The sequence below is a fragment of the Hippopotamus amphibius genome, chromosome 2, assembly GCF_030028045.1.
Source record: "Hippopotamus amphibius kiboko isolate mHipAmp2 chromosome 2, mHipAmp2.hap2, whole genome shotgun sequence".
Classification (NCBI taxonomy): Eukaryota; Metazoa; Chordata; class Mammalia; order Artiodactyla; family Hippopotamidae; genus Hippopotamus; species Hippopotamus amphibius.
The window spans coordinates 10,489,892-10,505,124 of record NC_080187.1 but is presented as its reverse complement, the minus strand read 5'-3'; the positions used below and the strand labels follow the sequence as shown (position 1 = coordinate 10,505,124).

At 40.7% G+C, this 15,233-nt stretch overlaps 1 protein-coding gene across 1 annotated transcript in view; it reads right to left on the bottom strand.

The window, feature by feature from the left end:
* The window catches only part of PPP6C (protein phosphatase 6 catalytic subunit), a 31,918-nt gene extending 16,812 nt beyond the window's left edge, over positions 1–15,106 (bottom strand). Inside the window, exon 1 of the mRNA XM_057724733.1 lies at positions 14,834–15,106. Coding sequence (XP_057580716.1) covers positions 14,834–14,908 — 75 coding nt within the window. The 5' untranslated portion in view covers positions 14,909–15,106. The remainder of the gene's footprint in view (positions 1–14,833) is intronic.
* Positions 15,107–15,233: the final 127 nt, after the last annotated feature.

Below are 15,233 nucleotides of genomic sequence, written 5' to 3'. Positions count from 1 at the left end.
CCCTTTTTCTTTTTTCTTCATTTTTTTCTTCTTTTTTCATTTCATCCCATTCATTTTATTTTTTTTTCCACAAACCACCTGAATTTTATTTTTTTTTAATTTTTTTATTGGAATATAATTGCTTTACACTCTTGTACCAGTTTTTGAGGTACACCAAAGTCAATCCGCTGTATTTATACACATATCCCCATATTCCCTCCCTCCCGTGACTTCCCCCCCATCCTCCCCATCCCGGCCTTCTAAGGCATCATCCATCATCGAGTTGATCTCCCTTTGTAAATTTACCCCTTTAATGTGTAAAGTTCAATGGTTTTTAGCATATTCACTGTTGGGCAACCATCACCATAATCAATTTTAGAACATTTTCATCACCCAAAAAGAAACTCTGTACTCATTAGCACTCATCTCCTACTTCCCACAACCCCACCCCACAGCCACAGGCAAACACTAGTCTGCTATATCTATGGATTTGTTCATTCTGGACATCTGGAAATAAGGCCTTTTGTGACTGGCTTCTTTCACTTAACATATGCTTTTATTTATTTATTTTTTAATAAATTTATTTATTTATTTATTTATTTATTTAGGTTGCATTGGGTCTTTGTTGCTGCATGCAGGCTTCCTCTAGTTGTGGCAAGTGGCGCTACGCTTTGTTGAGGTGCGTGGGCTTCTCATTGTGGTGGCTTCTCTTGTTGCAGAGCATGAGCTCTAGGCACATGGGCTTCAGTAGTTGTGGCACGTGGGCTCAGTAGTTGCAGCTTGCAGACTCTAGAGTGCAGGCTTAGTAGTTTTGGCGCATGGGCTTAGTTGCTCCACGTCATCAGAGATCTTCCCAGACCAGGGATCGAACCCATATCCCCTGCATTGGCAGACGGATTCTTAACCACTGCACCACCAGGGAAGTCCCAACATATGTTTTTAAAGTTCATCCACATTGTAACACGCATTATTTTGTTGTTCTTTTTTATAGTTGAATAATATTCCACTACATGTGTTTACCACATTTTGCTTATCCATTCATCAGTTGCTGGATATTTGGGTTGCTTCCACTATGTGGCTGTAAGAAGTTGATTTTGACACACTAAGTCTGCTATGCCTATCAGACTTCAAAGTGCCTAAGATGTGCTGTAAACAGTTGACCAAGTGAGTGCTGAATTCAACGAAAAGGATCCAGGCTAGAGAAATCAATTTGGAGATAATCAGGAAACATATATTTCAAGTCATGAGATTAGAAGAGACAACTAAAGTGGCTGCTTACAAATAGAGAAAAGGATAAATTCAAAAACTGAATCTTAATGCTACTTCCCATAGAAGTTAGGGAGAAAAGGAACCAGCAAAAGAGACTGCTTGATGACGTACAAAGGAAACCATACGATGAGGTATTATGGAAGTCCTGTGAAGAAAATGTTTCAAACGAGGAGTGATCAACTATGTTCAATGCTGATGGAAGGTCAAATTTTGGAGAAACAGAGTAGGGCCAAGAAGAAATACTCCTTTCTTTATTCCTAAATCAACAAGTACGAATTGCAGGATATCTTACACAAGTAACACCATTTCACAGTTCAGAGGTTAAGTGCACAGTCTTTGAAGTCAAACCCCTGCTTCTTACTACCTATTACTTAGCTTACTATCTGTTACTTAGCTGTGTAACCCTGCTAAGTTACTTGATCCTCTGTGCCTCAGTTTCCTTGTCCACAAAACAGAAATACCAACCTGGGGATATCCTAAGGATTAAATAAGACAGTGTATACAAAAAGCTCTATAGAGTTTTAAACAAACACACACATACATACATACACACATATACACACAGAGTCATACACTCAATCTACTACATATAAGCATACACTGAATTACAAAATACGAGCTAGAAGGATACACATCAAACCCAAAACAGCAGTTGCTAGAGATGTCAAATAAAAGGAATTCCACTTTCATCTTTCTTCACTTACTTTACTTTCTAAAAAAGCATGAAAAAATTTTATTATTGGTGGAAGGAAACATGTTAGTTGGTTATTCTTCATATTTTTCCGTGTTTTTTTTTAAATTTTTATTGAAGTATAGTTGCTTTACAATGTTGTGTTAGTTTCTGCTGCACAGCAAAGTGAATCAGTTATATGTATACATATAACCCCTCTAAAAACAGCCTAAATTGAAAAAATGCAAGATGCAGAATAACATATATGCTATCTTTTATTAAAGCAATAAATACATATAGGCTCACACATAAATATACACACTTGCTTATATTTATTTGTACATGCCTAAACTGTTGTTTCTGGAAGGATCCATAAGAAAACTAACACTGGCTATCCAATATGAGGACGGGAACTGAGTGCTGGGGGGCAGGAGTGGAAGGAAGATGTAACTTTTATAGTTCCCCCCCCCTTTTTTTTTTTTTAATGGGATCTTAGTTCCCCCACCAGGTATCAAATCCATGCCCTCAGCAGTGAAAGCTCAGAGTCCTAACTACTGGACTGCCAGAGAATTCTGGATAGTCTTTTATACTTCTTAAGTATGGAACCATATGAATGTATTACCCATACAAAAAATTTATTAAAAATATATTACCAGAAATAGTCTTTTCAACCGGTTGTGCTGAGACAACTAGATTTCCACAAAAGAATGAAGTTGGACCCCTACCTCACAGCATATACAAAAATTAACTCAAAATGGACCAGTGACCTAAATATAAGTGCTAAAACTATAAAACTCTTAGAAGAAAACATAGGTGTAAACCTTTATGACCTTGGATTTGGCAAGGGAGTCTTAGATGTACCAAAAGCATGAGCAATAAAAGGAAAAATAAAGTGAACATCAAAATTAAAAACTATCAAGAAAGTGAAAAGACAACCTCCAGAATGGGAAAAAAAATCTGGAAATCATTATCTGATAGGGGTTTAATATCCAGAATGTATAAAGAACTCCTACAACTCCACCAAAAAAAACAACCCAATTTTAAAAATGGGCAGAGGACTTGGATATATTTCCAAAGAAGAAATCCAAGTGGCCAATAAGCACATGAAAAGATGCTCAATATCACTAGTCATAAGGAAAATGAACACAAATCAAAACCACAGTGGGATACCACTTCACACATACTAGGATTGCTATAATTTTTTAAAGACAGAAAGTAACAGGTGTTGGCAAAGATGTGGAGAAATTGGAATACTTACACATTGATGGTAGAAATAAAAAATGGTGCAGCCACTTTGGAAAAGAGTTTGGTAGTTCCTCAAACACTAAACACAGAATTACCATGTGACCCAGCAATTCCACTTCTGGGTATATACCCAAGAGAATGAAAGCAAGGGACTCAAACAGACATTTGGACACCAATGTTCACTGTAGCATCATTCACAATAGCCAAAAGGTGGAAACAACTCAAGTGTCCATCAACAGATGAATGGATAAACAAAATGTGGTATATCCTTATAATTAAATATTAGTCAGCCATAGAAAGAAATGAAGTACAGATACATGTTACAACATACATGAATCTTGAAAACACCATGCTAAGTAAGCCAGTCACTAAAGGCCACATAATATATGAGTCAATCTATCTGAAATGTCTGGAATAGGCAAATTCATAAAGATATAAAATAGATTAACGGTTGCTTAGGGCTGGGGTTTGAGGTAAGGGGAAATGGGGAATTTCTGTTAATGGGTATTGTTTCTCTTATTATGGCAATGGTTGCACAACTCTGTAAATACATTAAAACCCACTGGGGAAAAAAGCCCACTGAATTACACACTTTAAAAATTAACTTTATGGGGCTTCCTAGGTGGGGTAGTGGTTGAGAATCTGCCTGCCAATGCAGAGGACATGGGTTCGATCCCTGCTCCAGGAAGATCCCACATGCCATAGAGCAACTAAGCCCATGCGCCAAAAAAAAAAAGAAAAGAAAAGAAAAAAAAATTAACTTTATGATATGTGAATTATATCTCATAAAACTGTTATTTTTTAAATAATAACATATTACCCATTTAAAAATAATAATTACCACCTTGGCCATAACCACTCAAATCTACTCCTGGTGGATAGAGGTAGCTGTCCTTCCAATCAACTTCAAAAGATCAGTGTTGTACAGCATCCTATTTCTATTATAATCCACTAGACCTGAGATATATAATTTCTTATTATTTGTACAGTAATTAGCTCCCAAAGTTTACAATCTACTATTTGCATTTTTTTTCACCCTAACTCACTTCCCTCTAGCTTAAGGATAGTTCCAAAGAACAAATATGCCATAACTGGCCTATATCTTTTTATAGTCTTTCATTACCACCTCCTTTCTCATTCAGCCAGAATAAAGAGCACCGCTTTTTTTAGGTTGGCCTCGCAGAGCATCAATTCATACTTTCAAATGTATTTTCTGAAACGATACAATTTTTAAAATAAAACAATATAGTGATGTTTTAAAGTACCTATCTCAGAACCTTACCCACCTTTCTTAGGTATGATGCCTTGCTCAATTAATATCTGCAATTTTTTTCAGGTACACTCACCAAACCTCCTCAAAGAGAATTCCACCAAGGGTTATCTTGCTTTGATTTATTTGTCCTTAGAAGTGCCTTGCTGTGATTTGTCCAGGAGTGGGCAGAGTTTTCTGTTTGTTGCCAGGAGGCCCACATATTCTCAGGCACTTGTCCCACCCACACTCTCTTTCAGATTTCACATCTTTTAACAACAGGCCTAACTTCTATCAGTGAAGGTCAGGGCCCATACCTAATATATTCTCTGACATAAGCCGAGAATGTTGATCTCTCCTCTTGCCCACTCTCAGTTACTGGTAAATGTGGGAGCTCCACTGTGTACACCCCTTTAAAGATCAACTATTAGGATGTTATCCAAACAAACCAACCTACTATAAATTCCACCATGAATTAAGCCAGCTGCCCTCTAGAGAGGCCTGTCCTCACCCTGTGTTACACTGCGCTCCTTTCCCAACTGCTTTTCCCCAAATTGCACTTTAATGTCATGCCATCAACCTGTAGTAAATGACATTATAGGAGGCAGTCCTCTACAGAGCTTGTCACTGTGTGGACTATAAGCAAGGTGCATACAATGCCGTGATTAAATAGTTGCCTTCAAGCAGGACTGGGGGAGAAATGTCTCTTTGCTTCTTCCATCAGGGAAAGATGTAATTTCCCTGAGAAGTTTATTTTTATCATCTTACAGACTCTGTAAATTTTTTTAAATTGATCAGTTTCCATCTTTCTGTAGGCTCCTAGAAATCTTAAGGCCTAATCTCAAGGAAGTAACCTTGGTCATCAGAGCTTTTATTTTATATATCCTATTCTTACTTTTACTATTGGCTCTATCTTGGTTTCCTATCTTTATTTTCTTTTTGTCTCATTTTTCTTACTTATTCTGAATATAATTTATCTTTCTATATTGAATGCTTCTTTGTAAACTACTCTATATCCTATTTTTTCATTTTTCATTTTTTTTAAGATTTATTTTATTATGTATTTATTTTATTTTTGGCTACACTGGATCTTTGTTGCTGCGCATGGGCTTTCTCTAGTTGTGGCAAGCGGGGGCTACTCTTCATTGCGGTGCACGGGTTTCTCATTGCGATGGCTTCTCTTGTTGCCGAGCATGGGCTCTAGGCACCCAGGCTTCAGTAGTTGCAGCACGTGGGCTCAGTAGCTGTGGCACACGGGCTTAGCTGCTCCACAGCACATGGGATCTTCCCGGCCCAGGGATTGAACCCATGTCTCCGGCACTGGCAGGCAGTCTATACCCTTTTTAGAACAAAGTGACTTATCATTTAACATTCTGAAACTAATCACAGCACAGATTCATGAGGGACTCTATGGTTTGCATTTTGTCTTTTGGTTTTTTCAAATATTTATTTATGTATTTATTTGGGCCGCACTGAATCTTAGTTGCTGCAATGTGGGCTTCTTAGCTGCAGCATGCAAACTCTTAGCTGTGGCATGCATGTGGGATTTAGTTCCCTGATCAGGGATCGAACCCAGGCCCCCTGCATTGGGAGCGTGGATTCTTACCCACGGGGCCACCAGGGAAGTCCCTATAGTTCTCATTTTGAATGAGCCAGAATTTGCACCCACATATGACTGGCTCTCCTGGCCTATAATGCCTCCTGAACTGCAAGTCACCTCTGGTGACTGACTCCTACCCCCAGTGCTGATCTGAAAGTAACAGTAGACCATAAGCTAAAGAACATCCCTGTGAAACCCTGCCAATCTTAAAAGCCAGTGAGTGTCTAGAGAACCATGTAAACTACTTAGGCAGCATCTTCAACCCAAGGCCAGGCACGCTAACTTGAGTAAAGTAACAGCTGCCTCCTGTAATTGCCACTTCTGCAGTCCCAACTGAGGATTTAGAGCACTAAGTCTCTAAGTCAAAGCCACTGCCTCTCAACTCTCCAGTTCAGCAGCAGCCTACAAATTCATGTCAAGAACACATAAAAATAAGAAGTCTATGAAATCTCAGTACAAACTCTACGTATGTCAGCCAGCCACACACACAGTGGCCTCAGAGCCCAGGCTTGCCACGGGAGAGACTCCTCCAAAGTCCTTCACAGCTTTGCTTTGCTGCTTAGTTTGTAGGAAGCATGGTTTCTCTTACTGCCCCAAAGCAGTCACTGAGGCAAGATTCTCAATCTTATCCCAAATTTAGGGCAAACTATACCCATTTCTCCCCACGGTGCCTAATTAATTCCTAATCCTTGAAAAAGCAGAGGTTCATGGACCCATTCTTAGGAGACCCTATTTCCCTTCTCTACCTTTTCCTCAAGATACTTGTTTACAGATCCATTCTATTCTCTGCTCCTGTCTCCCTGTTCTCTCTTGCCCCTCAAATACACTGGGTTTTAAATTTTTGTAAATCTTTGTTTAGCTGATCTTATCTAAAACATGTTATTTCCTTTATCTACTTTTACATACTGGTATTTATGAACTCTCTTATCTTAAGAAATAAAAATCTATCTGCAATTATATTTTACACAGCCTTTGAATAGAGTCTCTGCTATAATACAAATCACTGGGAATGAAGAGTGGGAATCCAAGATGACAATGATATTCACACTCTTACAATCCAGGAGGAAATATCTGTATCTTCAGTAAAAACCACAGTTTCTCAACCATGGCACTACTGATAATTCTTTGCTGTGGGGAGTTGCTCTCCTGTGCGTTATATGATGTTTAGCAACATCACGCCTCTACACCCACTAGACAGCCACAGCAACCCCTAGATGGAGCTGTGAAAATCTAAAAATGTCTCCAGACATTGCCAAATATCTCTCAGGGGGCAAAATCACCCCCAATTGAGAACTAATGGCCTAGACCTTTCTCCTGAGTTTAAAACTATTAGAACGGTGTCTGGAGCACATTTGGCAATCAATAAGTATTTGTTACCAAACCCATCTGCTTATCCAACAGTCTTCTTGATATTTCTACCTCAATGTCTTAACTTGGCAGCATCTCAAACCCAGTATGGCCCCAACCAAACTCCCCTGTATGCCTTAATCTAGTTATAGTCATTTTTAAAAATATTTATTTATTTATTTATTTATCTTGGCTATGCCAGGTCTTAGCTGTGGCACGCCGGACCTTTTTTTAGTTGCGGCACGTGGACTTCTTAGTTGCAGCATGCATGTGGGATTTAGTTCCCCGACCAGGGATCGAATCCAGGCCCCCTGAATTGGGAGCACGGAGTCTTACCCACTGGATCAAGGAAGTCCCTTGAGTTATAGTATGTACTAAGTAATCCATGCCAGAAACTAAGAGATTACACTGAACTCTTCCGTCTCCCTCATAACCTAGACACAATCTGTCAATTGGTCCCATTATACCTTCTTCATTTCCTTTTAAACACCACAACCACTTGTCATTGGCTTACTTTAAAAGCTCTCATGTCACACGGTCTATTGCTTCTATGACATTACTGTCCCGTTTCAATCCAAGGTCCATAATGCTGACAGAATATTTCTAAAACCTGCCACTGTTTCCCTTAAAAATTCTCAAGGACACTCCTCTGTCTATGGTAGTGTTTCCCAAACTCCATTCAGATATCATCCTTATGATTTTGTCGTATTCCTACTACATACAACAGTGCATCCCTCTAACAGTTTTCTTTGAATCTACTTTACTTTTTAGTTAGCCACATTTTTAAAAATATCACAAAATATGATTTATTTGTTTTTCCCTAAAATATAAAAACATTTCAAAGCATTTATCCACGAACCATCTAAAAGATAAAAATCCAAGTTTATCAGCCTAGTCCTCCATGATTTGGACTCTGCCTGTCTTCCCTGCACCACCTCCAACCATACCAAACTATGCAAGTTGACCAGCCACGTTCTTTCAGGTTAAGCTATACCACTGCACTCGGTATTTCTTCAGCTTCATGTTCTTTCCTTCCCATCTTCTCTACCTGAGAAAGCTCTGCTCATCCTCTCACTGCTCCTCCTTTGTGAAACCATCTGTGGCTCCATGTTAGATGCTGCTTCTTCTATGTTCTCTGATGCTGGACGGCTCTCTATTTTCGCACCTACCACAACATGCAATATCATTTGTTTACCTCTGTATCTCCCTTATTATATTCAGAGTCCCTCAAAGACAGAGAGAAGTACCAAATTCTATCTCTAGCAACCACAAGGAATAGTAATTGACACAAGGAGACATTTAAAGAGATGTTTGTTGTAAAGCAGTACGGTTTGATTCAACACACCTTAACTGAGTGTCTATCACATACAAGGCAGTATTCTAAAACCGTGGAGAATACAAAAATAAACAAGATATAATCCTGGCCCTTCAAGAAGCCTGCAGTCTAATGGTGGAGACAGGTATATTTACTATCATACAAGACAGAACCATACAAGTGGCAGTAAAATGGAACAAAGGGGCACAGGTTAGTATAGAAAGGAAAGAATGGAAATTAATTTTTTTTTGGCCTTGCTAAGCAGCTTGTGGGATCTTAGTTCCCGGACCAGGAATTGAACCGGAGCCACAGTAGTGAAAGCGCGGAGTCCTAACCACTAGACCGCCAGGGAATTCCAGAACGGAAATTTTTAATAGCAAATAAATTCAGGTATATACTCTGCTGAGTCCCTGTGGCAAAAATCACTTAAACCTTATCAAGTCCTGGCTCTGATAACTGTTCTATCACAATGACAGACTGGACATGAACGTGCTCTGAAAACTATAAGTAGCTGTGTAAATTCTAGCCATTACTAATAATTCTGACTGTGGAATCCAGGAGCCCTGTATGGAGAAAGTGACATCTGAGCTACGGATAAGAGGGGCATGGAGGGGAATTCCCTGGCGGTCCAGTGGTTAAGACTCCATGCTTTCACTGCTGTGGGCCCAAGTTCAATCCCTAGTAGGGGAACTAAGATCCCACAAACACTATGGCATGGCCAAAAATATAATAAAAATTAAATTAAATTAAAAGGGGCATGAAGGGTATTGTATAGAGGATGCATAAGTGGTAGTTACGGACATGAACTCTGAAACCTGACTGCCTAGGTTTGAATCCCAGCTCCTTCACTTACTTACTAGCTATATGACTTTGGAAAGTTACTTAATCTGTCTGTGCATGAGTTACCTGTCTGTAAAATGGGGCAAATGTTAGTACCCAACTCACACAGTATTAAATGATTTAATATTTGTGCTATATAAGTATTAAATAAGTAGGTGAAAGAAAGAGACTAAGCAGAAGTAAAGTAGCAGGGAAGTACAAGGCACACTGTCAGAAGAGAGCACTCCAATGTGCTCAGAATGGAAGGGAAAAAGAAAGGTGATTAAGTGGAAGACATACATAGAAAAGTATGCTATTTGCCACCCTAAAAAGGCTATTAACTGTATCAGAAAGAGCTCTGCACAAAGAGACTTTCCAACTTAACTCATTGAATAGCTGGACATCCTCAGGCAGATCATAAACTCTATGAAGCTCAGTTCCTCCTTGGTAAAGTGAGGTTACAGAACTAGGTAAACTCTGATTCTCTCAGCTCTCAAATTCTAGAGAAGGGTCTGGGGAGTCATTAGAATCATGCACTGTCCCATAGGAAACCTACTACCACATGTAGCTACTGAGCACCTGAAATGTGGTTGATCCAAACTGGGATGTGTTGTAAATGTAAAATATATACCACATTTCGCAGACTCAGTACAAAAAAAGATAAGGTATTACATTAGTAATTTTATACTGATTACATGTTGAAATTGGGTTAAATAAAATACTACTAAAATTGATTTCACCTGTTTCTTTTTACTTTAAAAAAATGTAACAATTTGAGGTTCACATTTCTGAGCATTTTCTTTCTATTGGACAGCACTGCTAAAGATTATTTTCAGAAAACCCAAGAGAATGTGATTCTATGGCCCAAAAGACAAAATGCCAAACATTATCAGAAAGGGTCTCAGAAAGATTATCAATGAAAACACTGAAAAAAACGATTCTAGCCCTATACAAACCCATAGTCTGTCCCCATGTGTTCATTTTTCCTTGAAATACCTGAAGAAAGATAATACACAAAACCAAACAACTCAGGTAAACAGAGTGATCAATAAGACGGGCAATAAGCTGAGTGACAAGACTAACAGGCTTCAAGCCTAGAAGACTCAAGACTAGCATATGTGAGAATCTATAAAATCAGATAGAGGCTGAATAAGGAGGTGCAAAAAGCTCTTCACCAAATCTCAGAAAAAAGCAAGGAAGAATTCTCTGAAGCTGTATGGAGGCATTTCAAACAGAGGTACAACTTTGCAGGGCAGTGGCCTTATATGAAAAATGGAGATGGCTCAGACTAAACATAAAAGCGAGTTCCAAAAAAATTACATTATCAATCCACAGAAGTGCTTACTTTTCCCTGTGTTACATGTCTGAAGTAGATACTGGTATTCTCCCAGCCTCTACCACTGAAACTGTATTCAGTTCTTCAGAAAGAAAAAAACAAAACTGAACACCAACTCGGTGTGCAATTTCTTTACTTACATGGGACCTTTAAGAACTGTCAGAGAGATCAGACAATCTCCAAGTTACAGAACTTCTCCCATGCCAAAATACTTAAGTATTCAGTAAACCTGTCTTTTATCACTCATTCTTCCATTTGGCCAGATATGGAATCTGTGTTTCCTATGATCCTCTCTGAAATCTTTATAGTGGGTGAGAATCACATGAACTCTTTTTAAAGAAATGTTACGATCTGGTCCACTCACTTTCACATATCATCCTTACTCCTTCAAAACAGTTATGTGCATTTGATCCAGGACTAGTGACTGGACCACTTCCAATTTAGATATAGAGAAATCATGATTAGATCTAGAACATCCTATGCATTTATTATTTTATTTAGTATCTCCAACTTCCAGTCAATTTAAAACATAGGTAAATTTCTATTTTTCTGCCAGAACAAATCTTTTCCACAATGATCATTAAGGGGCCCCAATGATTTCTTTCCTTCCTTTGATAGAATATTTTTATTTTGGCTTTAAAGCCTCAGAAAAAGTGCTCCTGGAATACTTTCTTGGCCTGCCTATTTTTAGTTTGCATTTCATGCCAGGAGGGAGAAACAATTAAATTTCTTTAAATACACCAGAGATGCAGCACAAGAACATTAATCTGGGGACTTCCCAGGTGGCACCATGGTTAAGACTTCACGTTCCCAATGCAGGGGGCCTGGGTTTGATACCTGGTCAGGGAACTAGATCCCAATGCATAATGCAACTAGGTCCACATGCCACAACTAAAGAGCCAGCAAGCCACAACAAAGGAGCTCATGTGGTGCAACTAAGAAGCCAGTGAGCCACAACTAAGGAGCCCACTGACAGCAACTAACGAGCCACATGCCACAACTAAGACCAGGTACAACAAATAAATTAAATAAATAAGTAAAATAAATATTTTTTTAAAAGAGTAATCTGATAAAAACATTTCCAAGTCAAAGAAGAAAAGCCTCCACTTATACAGAAAAGTTCAGAACTCTTTTTTTTTTTCCTAGTAGTTGACCCAGCAGGGGAAAAATTTACTAGGAAACAGATACACATTAAGCACACTCCAATTGTGTTGCAAAGGGAAATGAAATGGTTTAATAACTATATTCTCTTAGGTTGGGAAGGAAATTTAATGTTTATCAAACTAAGAGGTCTAAAGAAAATCCAACTAATTTATCTTGCAAATAATTTCAATATCCAATATCAAGATACATTTCATAATAAGCAAAATTTTACTCTTCATAAATACAAAGCTTAAAACTGCTTTACATATCTTTAAGAACAGAAAACTCCACATCAATTCACTGACATGCAAAAACCAACTTCACTGAAGGGATTAACAATGCTACTAAAAGACAACTGGTTAGTTTTCTAATGAACTGGGTCGAAACGTTGGTGTTTTTTTTTTTTTCAATAAACTGAATTTTATTAAAAAACAAACATAAAAACAAGACCACCCTGTCTTCCCACCATGTCTGTATCCTATATGCCCTTTCTTTTTTTTTTCTTATTTTTTTTTTGAGGTACACCAAGTTCAATCATCTGTATTTATACACATATCCCCGTATTCCCTCCCTCCCTCAACTTCCCCCAACCCTCCCCGTCCCAGTCCTCTAAGGCATCTTCCATCCTCGAGTTGAACTCCCTTTGTTATACAACAACTTCCCACTGGCTATCTATTTTACAGTTGGTAGTATATATATGTCAATGCTACTCTCTCACTTCGTCTCAGCTTCCCCTTCACCCCCCGCCCCCCAAACCTCGAGTTCTCCAGTCCATTCTCTGCATCTGCGTCCTTGTTCTTGTCACTGAGTTCATCAGTACCATTTTTAGATTCCGTATATATGAGTTAGCATACAATATTTGTCTTTCTCTTTCTGACTTACTTCACTCTGTATGACAGAGTCTAGGTCTATCCACCTCATTGCATATAGCTCCATCTCATTCCTTTTTATAGCTGAGTAATATTCGTTTGTTGCAGCACTATTTACAATAGCCAGGACATGGAAGGAACTTAAATGCCCATCAGCAAATGAATGGATAAAGAAGATGTGGCATATATATACAACCCTGGGGGTTTTTTAAAGAAAAATCCTTGTTTCCTAAACAGTCATACAGCAGAAAGAAGCTACATGGGACTTCCTAGGTGGCGCAGTGGTTAAGAATCCGCATGCCAATGAAGGGGACTTGGGTTGGAGCTCTGCTCTGGGAAGATCCCACATGCCACGGAGCAGCTAAGCCTGTGCACCACAAATATTGAGCCTGCACTCTATAGCCCATGAGCCACAACTATTGAGCCCGTGTGCTGCAAACTACCGAAGCCCACGTGCCTAGAGCCCATGCAACACAAGAGAAGCCACCACAATGAGGAGCCTGCACACCACAATGAAGAGTAGCCTCCGCTCACTGCAACTAGAGAAAGCCCGTGTGCAGCAACAAAGACCCAACACAACCAATAAACAAATTAAATAAATAAATTTATTTAATTTATTTATTAAAAAGCTACAAAACTATTGTCACAAGAGCATGAAAGCTACATTTCTACTGTCCCCATTTTAATTAAATTATCCTGTTAAAAAAGGGAGGATGGACAAGAAGGGCAAGAATAGCATATATAATTAACATGTAAGTACAAATTAGCTACATTCACAACAGCTCCTGTGGCCTTAAACATTCTGCATACTGTTGACTGATGTTAAATATCAACTCCCTGTACAAAGAGATGGCAAGAAAAAATCAGTAATATCTTCCTTAAAAAAAAAAAATACATGGGCAAAGATAACTTGCTTTAAACCCACAGCTTAAAGAATACAAAGAACTCAAAACTATCAACAGTTTACCCTCTTACCACTCAGCAAATCAAAGTTAACTGAACAAAAAGAGGCACTACCACTAACCTCTAAAACACTGCTAGTCAGCTAAGCATTGGTTTTAACAAACGCATGAAACACTCGTCAAAAAAGCAGTATCCTAAAGACTTACTTACTATTCCTTTACTCTTACACTCATTCCTTTACCCAAACAAAGGTTTACTATTACTAGGACTGTGCAGTACAAGGAACAACTCATTTCCTTCGGAAAACTAAGAAAATGAAATCTTGAGCTAAGAAGAGATGGGAGGCGGGGGGGGGGGGGGGGGGGGCGAGGGAGAAAAAAACTGAAAGGACAGAAAAGTATTTGTATTTACTGAAAGCCTACTACTTTAACCACTTAAAACAGCTCGACGACGTACTCGAAAACGGGTTCAGGTTGGAATTAACAGAAGAAAACCAACACTCCGAAAAAGCAACTGGGAGAAGTGCTCGGGCAGAGGGACGACTTGACGTTCTCTCATCAGTACCAGACCCTTCGGGCCCCCGTCCGCCCCCTCCCATCTCCAGTCCTCAGGCACCCGAACACACTGGGGCCGCGTTCCGGGAGCCGGCGGCGTCTCCTGTCAGACGCCGGCCACCCCGCGCTCCTGTCACCGCCTCCGGGGCGATGACCCCAGGTCACTGTCCGCGGGGGCGCCGCTCGGACTCTGGGGCCCGAGGTCGGGGTGAGGAGTCCCGTAAGCAAAGCCGGGAGGGCTCGAGCCCCGGGGCAGCCCCAAGGCCAGGAGGGGCAACCCTGGGGCAGAGGCCGCGACGTCCCTTGGGCTCCCCGCCGAGGGAATCGGGACAGCATTCGGGGGACCCGGGCTCCCCCCGCTCCCTGCGCGACGCCAAGTCGGACCGTGTCGTCTTGCACCGCGTTAGGCCCTCCACCGTGACGGGACAGGATACCGCCGGGGGTCCGGCGAAGAGAGGAAGGGCGGGCCGGCGGGCGCCCCACTGCCGGAAGGGACGAGCCCCGAAAGCAGCGCTCCCGCCCCGGCCGGGCTCACCTTCAGGTCGTTCTCCGGCAGGTATTTGCATAGCCGCGCTATCTCCACATACTTGTCCAAGTCCAGGGGCGCCATTTTAGGAATAACAAGCCCCGACGGCGGCGGCGGTGTCGGCGGCTGTACTAGCGGCGGCAGCGGCGGAGGCCGAAGCCGGAACCCTCCCTACGTCACGTCCGGCCCGTCTGCGCAGCAGCGTAAGGCTTGACCCGATTTTCCCCGCTGCTCCGGCACGCCCCACGCCCTCTCCCGCTGAACCCAGGGTGCAGGCCCCCAGAGGGCCCCCGGGTGCAGGGAGCAGAACCTGCTGAGACCCGTAGTTGTCTACCGCGGGGAGTGCTGGGATTTGTAGTTTTCCACAGTGGCCAAGGTACTCCTCTTTTCTTCCCCTTCCCTTCTTCTA